Source organism: Sinocyclocheilus anshuiensis, unplaced genomic scaffold, assembly GCF_001515605.1.
Source record: "Sinocyclocheilus anshuiensis isolate Anshui unplaced genomic scaffold, SAMN03320099.WGS_v1.1 scaffold331, whole genome shotgun sequence".
NCBI lineage: Eukaryota > Metazoa > Chordata > Actinopteri > Cypriniformes > Cyprinidae > Sinocyclocheilus > Sinocyclocheilus anshuiensis.
The window spans coordinates 169,180-177,790 of NW_015552556.1; the positions used below are offsets into that span (position 1 = coordinate 169,180).

Consider the following 8,611-nt stretch of genomic DNA (forward strand, 5'->3'; position numbering starts at 1 on the left):
TTTATCTTTTTTTTCTGTGTATATATATATATATATATATATATATATATTAGGTTCTGGGACTAGTCAGGATCTCAGGATATTGATGTTTTTTTTATCGTCATCTGCCATAAGTGATGTGTTTATAAGATGTCACATCTAGTTAAAAATAGTTTAGCTTTGAAAAAACAAAAAACGTCTGGAGACTGTCTCCTCTGCGTTCTGCCCTGTCTAGCTGTTTTGAATGCAATGCAAGAAAACCTCCTGCATGAACGGCCCCTTAGAGATGAAAGTGTGTACCTCATCTCTGCTGTTAGATCCAATTTGGATACTGATTTGGTCTTCATGCAAGCAAATGTGTGATCTAGCTTTGCAGAAATAAGTGCAAGCAGATGGTACTGGTGGTTTTCAAAAGCCTAGTCAGTGACACTCCTGTGTTTTTACCTTTTGTGGCCGCTGTCTTGGTGCATCACCTTGGCACGTCCTTTGTAGCCAGCATTTCACATAATAATTCACACATGATAAGCTGCTGCTGCTTGACATGTCATGTCAACTAGCCAAAAATTTCACATGCATAAAACCAAATGCATTCAAAAATTACAGATGATGAAGTTGCAACCATGTTTTGGTCACTCTCAGACTGTCTTCAGTGCATTCACAAAAAAGACATCCACTCTAAAAGATGTCTTTCTAAAAGATCCACTCTAAAAGACACCCTAATAGATCATATGCAAAAAGCAGTATGCATTATATGGAGAGGTCAGACTGGAAGTGTGGAAAAAATAAAATATGCCAAGCAACTGTAAATTCTAAGGGAGTGTTTCCTCAACTTTGGTCACTTTTATTAGAGTTTTGCTACTGAAAGTATTTTTTTAATAGCTGGTGTACTTAGTTGCCAACGAGACAAAAGTGTCAGAGCATGCTTGTAAAAAAATATATATATTTTTTAATTTAAAAACATAACAGAACAAGCTAAAAACTAGCACCCCTAGCACTAAACCCCCCCGTTCACAACCAGTTAGGTGCTGAACACATAATATATTTTGATATATTACAAAATATATTTTGAAGAATGCTGGTAACCAAACAGTTTCTGGTATAGCCATTGACTTCCACAGTATGGAAAAAAAATTACTATGGAAGTCAATGGCTACCAGCAACTGTTTGGTAACCAGCATTCTTCAAAACATCTTGTTTTGTACTCAACAGAAATAGAAACACATACAGGTTTGGAGTAACTTTAGATTGAGTAAATAATGACAGAATTTTTATTTTGGGTGAACTATCTCCCCTAACTGACAGCTTTAATTAGTCTTGTATGAGTGCAGTGAATAGGGTTGTTTAGGATTAAGATCTTTGCTTTAAGTTAACATGAAAACAGTATCATCAGACAGTTAAGTTACAGGTATGTGTGTAAGATTGCAACTCAGGCAGTAGAGGCACGTGAACCCTCCACGGTCCACTGATGGGAGCGATGACGCACTCCATTTGAAAACCGTCTGCCTCACTGCGGGAAGAGTGCAGCACTCTGCGAATGTGTGATTAGGGCTAAATGAGTGTGTATGTGTGTGCAACTTTGCATACGCAATTCATAAACTCTCCAAATGTCTGTGGCGCCTGAATCTGCCAAGAATGTGACTCAAATATCTCACATCTCCTCTCACTCCTCTCTGCATTTTATTCACCGTTTCACACACTATTTCAGCCCTGCTGATGTCTCTTGCAGGCTGTCTTTCTCTCTCTCCATCTCCCTTTTGGTTCCCTTTCAAGTTTTAATGTCAGCCACTGTCTCTTTCCTCCATTTGAAAACACATCAAAACATATGAGATAGAAAAACCTGTCAGTGTGTTTACGGGATGAATGGGAGTTGATGCATCAAATTAGCACCCCCTCCACTTTTTATTTTCCTCCCGCAACAGATAGCCATGCTGGTAATCATTAAGGAGGACATCATTAAATTCTGGGCCTCCGACACAAATCGATCCTTGGGTTCATTACTCAACAGCACTGGGCTCAGAACACCTATAATTAAGCCCAAAAAAAGGGGGAGAAAAGAGGGGAGAGTCAAGAAAGATGAGTGATAGGAAGAAAAAAGCGACATGCTCATGTCAAAAAGAGCTGGAGAAAGTGAGGAAACCAAGGGAGTGAATTGGAAAACGAGAGAGAGAAAGGTGAGGGAATCAGGGGTGAGAGAGGAGCTGATGGCGACAAACCGAGCAGAAAGACCGAAAGAAGAGAAAGTGTGAAAAAAAAACAGAATATGTAATAACAAAAGCTTTGAGCTGTGCTGAACTGCACGCTAGACAGAGATGTGGGAATATATTTAAAATCATTGCTAATTTATACTGAATGAAACCCCAGCAGCAGCTAGAAATGAGAAATTTGTGCTTATAAGTTTTGTAATAATGTTTCATAGAGAGAAAATGCAATTTCAGCTCACAAAAGTTTGCATCTTAAATGAACTAAACAACACACCAAAGGGGTGTTCATGTGTATGTGTCGATATGTACCAGTAACTGTATTTATTTGACATTTCTTTTCATGGGGGCGATTACCAACACTTCCAAACTCTCGCTGTGATGAGCAACTTCCGGTAAACTCACTCGTACACACGCACACAAATAAAAAAACAGAAAGCAAGTCGTTGCCTCCCATTTCTTTCTTCCTCACACATATCCCCCATTCATGTGATTCAGTGACTCATTCTTCATCTAATATTCAGCGATATTGACGTGGTCGCCACCCCTAGATTGCCAGCCAACTCATTGTGTCTCATTGTTGAGTAGCGTGGCTGACAGCCAATGAGCTCAACCAGATGGTGGGTGGGATGATGAAGGGACTATTTGCGCAACTGTGCTCCGTCCAATGGGGGCGTCGCGATGCAGATGTCTTCCATTCAAAGGCCTGATTCAGAAAATAGCCTCATGCGTCATAATCGGCCATACACAGTTTACTCAGTTGGTTGATTAGTTGAGTAATAGAGTAATTGTAGTCTACAAAATTTTGACACGAACGTGATTCACATCACACTGATATCTTTAATCCGCAATCAGTGCAAATTGTAACGCAAACAGGCTGACGATTGAGCATTGGATGGAAGATGAAACAGCCTGTTGGCAGTAGTTTTCATGGTAGATTTACTGTGGAATTGAGAGAAAAGGCACTTGAGCCTCTCACCGGGACTCACACGTATGTGTGTGTGTGTGTATGTATGCGTACACGTTTGTGTTAAGCACAGCCTGACTTTGCACATGGTGGGAGACTGAAGCAAACTCTCTGCATCTTGCTGCTCTTTCAGTGAGAGCCATCTGCTAAAGACAGAAAGAAAAAGAAAGGCTTTCTGAATCTGAATGAACAATGACCATTCAATAACACAGCTGGAGTGCTTTGTGAATACCTTTTCCAATAACATCATCTTTTTGTCAGCCTCAGGGCTGCGTTTACTCGCACACACGTCTTGCATACTCTGCAACTCTGAATTGAAGCTCTGAATGGCGGCCAGTGCGTTGCATGGTAACTGCATGTTATAGTGAATGATGTTGCCTTCAAAGAACTTTACAAGCGGTGAGGAGTAGAGAGAGTGTGTGTTTGTGTGTGTGTGTGTCTGTCTATTTGTCTGTCTGTCTGTATGTGTCAAGGGAGGTCAGACTGAGAGATGCGAGGGAGAGAAGGCACATGCGAGATTTTGCTGTAGAGTCACGGCCATTGGATGAAGATATAAAGAAAATACACCCACACCAGAGATGTTTCATATTCACAGATAAGCATTTATTCTTTTGTCATGCTTTCTGTCCATCACTTTGTGTTGTAGTGAAAAGACTGAACAGCTCATTCTTTCACATTCTTACGATGCATACATTCTGGGTAAAAAGGTATAACTAATGCTTTGGTCATCTATATGAGCAACCTCACAAACATGGTCACTCGAGAGCACCTTAAGGCAGTTTGACCTTACCCATTCGGCTGAGATACATTCACACATCGAACAAACATTGTAATACATAAATGTGTCATGGTAACATCCGAGGGACAAAAAGATCAGTATTATTTGTTTCAGTACTGTCTCAGGGTAAACACAAAACAGGATATTGCTGGAATTAACAGTAGATCTTTACCTATTGTATTAAGGAACTTTAGATTGCATTTCTCTTTATCAGCATGTCCATCCTTTATCATCTATCTCTTCGCCTCTACCGCCCACATCCACCTCTGCTTTCCGTGCATTTCTTTTTCTTTTTCTCTTTCTCTCCTTTCCTTTTCTCTCTCCTCTTGTCCTTGCCCTCTCTGTTTGTTTTCCCTAAAGCATTTTGATTCTTTATTGCAGTTTGAAGGAGGAGGGAATAGGCAAAGACCACCAAAGAAAGCCATTGCCTTCAGCAAGCCCACCAAGAGCAGCCCAGACAGTCGTTAGTTGCACCTTCCCTCCTCACATGTTCATGACCAATGGTAGACATTAATCTGAATGTTGACCAGTCTGTCAGTAAGCACATTTTTCTACAGTAATCAATTAATTTCAAGAAATAGTCTTTCCACAGTGTCCTTCATATATTGCCTTGTCTTGGATTCAGTCCTAGTTTTTAGCATTTTGCCCATTCTTTTTTTTTGACTATAGCTGCAAGCTGTTGACTGGTTTGATTTCAAATTGATACTTTAAATGAGAAAGGATGGAATTTGCTGGAATATTCAGATACAATCAGTAACATTTGAATTTGAAAAGAAGAATAAACAAAGGGAAGTCTTAGAACAATGTAGGTAGTGTATTTTACAGTAATATCTCAACATATTAACAGTATTTTGAAAGACATACAGTATAAAAAGGGCATTCACACTCTCTCACGCCATTGATTGATGTTTCCATGCACTGACCATATAAATAATATCACAGACGTTGGCCATTCAGAACAGTGACAAGCATAAGGCCTTTCATAGCGTTATTTACAGCTCCCTCTGCCAAGATGTCATATTTACACAAGTGATAATCGCTGTCATATCTGGTATGTGATGTAATGAATTATTTCGCCTTATCTTGTGTGTGCTCTCTGTCTCTCCTGCGTGTGCTTTCGCTCTCTCCATGCATCTTAAATTATAGCTGTATTGCAACACTTTCAAACTCATCACTCCATTGTGCTTTGTCTGTCTTGCTTCGCTGCTGCACGCCGTTCCTTTTGTGCTTTTCGAGCCCTGAATGATTTTGAGACCCTTCTGTTATAATAGACCAAGTATAACATTCGATCGCTGCTTCCAAAGGGAATCAAAAGATTTGCTCATTATGCTATTGTTACCAACTAACTACTGAAATAATGGAGCTGTGGCGTTGTTGGAAAGAGGGTGTCGTAGTGACATCACAAGCTATAATTACAACTATCATAGAAGCACTTAGAGTGGCTGAAAAGTCTAAAAGCATACAAATATTGTACATAAACCTAAGATGGAAATTTCTATCCTCTGTCTGCACTGACTGTAACAGAGATGCCTTAGAATACACTTGTCCTCAAAAAAAGAAGGACCGAGTATCTGCTTAACTAACCAAGCCCTCTGAACAGCTTTCATTACTTTCCATTAAGGGCCTGTACTGCCCAACGTTCCCTGCTTACCCACTGTATCCTAAATCAGTCTAGTGCCCTCTAGATACCAGGAACTAGAGGCTCGAACTGAACAGAACAGAGATACAGGTGAGGCTGATAGTAAACAGGAATCAAGGCATTGAAGAGTTAAATTGAGCAAACAGGGTTTTCCCTCCTCCAGAGAGGAGAAAAATGAAGGGGAAGAGTGTTCTTATTGAGATAAACAGATTCAGCCAAAAAGAAGATGGATGCAGACAGTCAAAGCAGACATGGAGAGTAGTAAGAGAACAGAAGATGAGGAGTGAGAAGTAGAGGAAGATGGTGGCAGAGAGTCGAATTCGGGAGGGCACTCAAGCTCAAAGCAGCGCAGAGAGGTGATGCCCGCATCTTCATTGCCATAGTTGGCCCAATACTCTTCTGGGTCAAGCTTGGGAAGAAGAGCCTCTTCCTCCCCAAGCTCATATTTTGTGGATGTAGATGTGATTGAGGGATACTGGGACTTGAAGGGGTATGCCTTGGTCTCGGAGGTCTTTTCAAAGATACCCTTGGAAGTGCTGACGGGCTTGTGCTTGGAGAACCACCAGCGGGTCTTGGTGCTGAAGGTGGTGGTGGTGGTGCCAGAGAGGGAGCTGGGGTCGGGAAGAGGGCACAGGGCGAAGTCCATCTCCCTCAGGAAGCGCAGGTCCTCTCCACGACGAGAAGCTGGGGAGGAGCACACAACCTCGGAGCTGGACACACGGGCGCCTCTGAAGAACTCCCACAGGGGACGAGCCTCGCAGCCGCAGGCCCAGGGGTTGTTGTTCAGCCGCAGGAACTCGATGGAGGAGATGTCACGCATGGCCTGACCGGGCAGCTCTGCCAGGGAGTTGTTGAAGAGGAAGAGCATGGTCAGCCGGCCCAGGTCGCGGAAAGCACGGCGATTGACTTGACGGACCCTGTTGTCGTGCAGCAGCAGACGGTCGAGGTTGACCAGGCCACGGAACACGTTTTCGGACAGAGTGCGGATGCGGTTGCCATGCAGGAAGAGCTGGCTGAGGTTGATCAGGTCAGCGAAGAGATCATCCTGGATGAAGTGGAGCTGGTTCTCCTGCAGGTAGAGGAACTGCATGCTGTAGAGCTTGTGGAAGATGTCATGGGGAAGGGCGGCCAGCCGGCAGCGGTGCATGTGGAGGCTCTGGAGCTTCTCCAGGCCGCGGAAAGCTCCACCCTCAAGGCGGTGCAGGTGAGGGTTGTCGCCCAGATCGAGCTCCTCCAGATCACGCAGCTCGCTGAATGCACCAGCCTCAATCCAGGTGATGTTGTTAGAGAAGAGCCACAAAACCTGGTATGTGATGAATTGATGGACGGAAAGGAAAGGAAAAGGTAGAGGGAAGGAGAGGTAATGAGGTGAAGATATTGAGAAGGAATACAAAATGAGTAAATATCTCATAAATATACTCTCAAATGTATATTCGCAAATGTAAATATTAAATGTTCTATTCTGTCGCACACATAGAGCCTACATACACTTCCTTACCTGTGTGCCAAAAGCAAAAGACCCCACTCTCAGTTCAGTGATGCGGTTGTTCTGCAGAAAAACGCGCTGGGATTCGTAGGGCATGCCATGGGGCACAATAGTGAAGTTCTGCGCCTGGCAGCTCACTGTCATGGGGGTCGGGTAACACACGCACTGGTGAGGGCAGTTCTGCGCAGGAACGGGTTTTACCACGACCAGCCAGACAACCAGCCAGAGCGAGAGCGCGCCTGATGGAAAGAGAAGAGCGCGTCACATCACAAAGTCTTAGAAGCTAAAGCGCAAGTTTCCATTTTGGAGAGCTCTCCAAAATGATCTGTAAGTCTCATCTTATCCTTTGCATTAATTCATGATAATAAAATGATTTGATTTTGAAAAATTCATGAATCTCCGAACGAATTACTACAAATGCACTCATATGTTTTACTCATTATGACAATATCTTGGTTTCCATCCATTTACGTTGTGACAATAATTTCTCTCATTAAGAATTTTTCGGAATTTCAGTTCATAAGTAAATCATTTTAAAGTGGTCGAAAAAAGTGCAATTTAACATCGTATTAATTGTATTGTTGTAACTTTAATTTCACTGACAGATTTAAGCACAATTTTTACAGCCTACCGCTCCGAATATTATTCTCTTGATCTCTTTGAATATACATGTAATTCCAAATGTAACTTTAAACTTTTAAATATATTCGTACATTTGCTAAGACTTGTTTGAATAAAGTCATAATTCAAAGCACTAAAGCATTCATGCAAAACATTTTACGCATCAAGCACAAAATATATATTCTAACCATGCTGCGTAAAACCAAGCATTTTCGAAAGCCAGTTTGGTCATATTCTAAATCTTGAAATAATTTGAAATGCATTCTTTTCCATTACTTAGAAATAGAATACTTAAGAGATTCAGCATTTCAAAAGCATATTTACAATAAAGATGAACAGAGAAGAAGCAGAAACTCACTCTTAAAATTGTGCGCAATGGAGCTGCGTTGGCTCCGCGTAAAAGTTGATGTTTCCATTCCGAACCAAAGCCGAGAGCGAGTTAGCCTGAGGAGTTTAGCGACTGATTCCCTGCTATCTCCGCTGATGCTCTGGTTCACGAGTCGGAGCGACTGAGAGAGTGCCGAATGATGGGTCCCGGGCCCAATTTATACCCGAGCGCAGCGCGCGCCTACGGCTGTGGGCACCACGGAATCTCTCTACGTCACCAGTCGGGTCAAGCCCAAGCGAGGGTGGCAAACGGAAAAGGCGGCGCGGAGAGAGGAGGGGAGGGCTCTAACGCACCAGTTTGGACAGAGGGAAGTCGGACGTCTTAGCTCAGAGTTACGATTGTGGAGACGTAGTTGGAAAGGGCGGGGGAGCGCAGGCACGGCGCCCGGTAATGACTGAGCCGAGAGCATGCGAGGAGGATCGCACGAGGCACATGAAAGAAGCATACGGCTCGTTTCTTGGCTTTGCTTATGCGTCCCTTTGGATTATCTTGTCCTCCGCATTATTAATGAGACGCCTGAATGAAACAAACGCATTGTTTGCAGGGGAGACTTTA

The 8,611-nt window shown here is 42.8% G+C and overlaps 1 protein-coding gene across 1 annotated transcript; it reads right to left on the bottom strand.

The window, feature by feature from the left end:
* Positions 1 to 3,814: 3,814 nt before the first annotated feature.
* Positions 3,815 to 8,196, bottom strand: LOC107664581 (reticulon-4 receptor-like 2). Its single transcript, XM_016455192.1, has 3 exons — positions 8,027 to 8,196; positions 7,060 to 7,286; positions 3,815 to 6,864 (listed from the first exon to the last, which is right to left on the bottom strand). The coding sequence occupies exons 1-3, from the start codon at positions 8,082 to 8,084 to the stop codon at positions 5,773 to 5,775; spliced, it is 1,377 nt and encodes a 458-aa protein (XP_016310678.1). The 5' UTR covers positions 8,085 to 8,196; the 3' UTR covers positions 3,815 to 5,772.
* Positions 8,197 to 8,611: the final 415 nt, after the last annotated feature.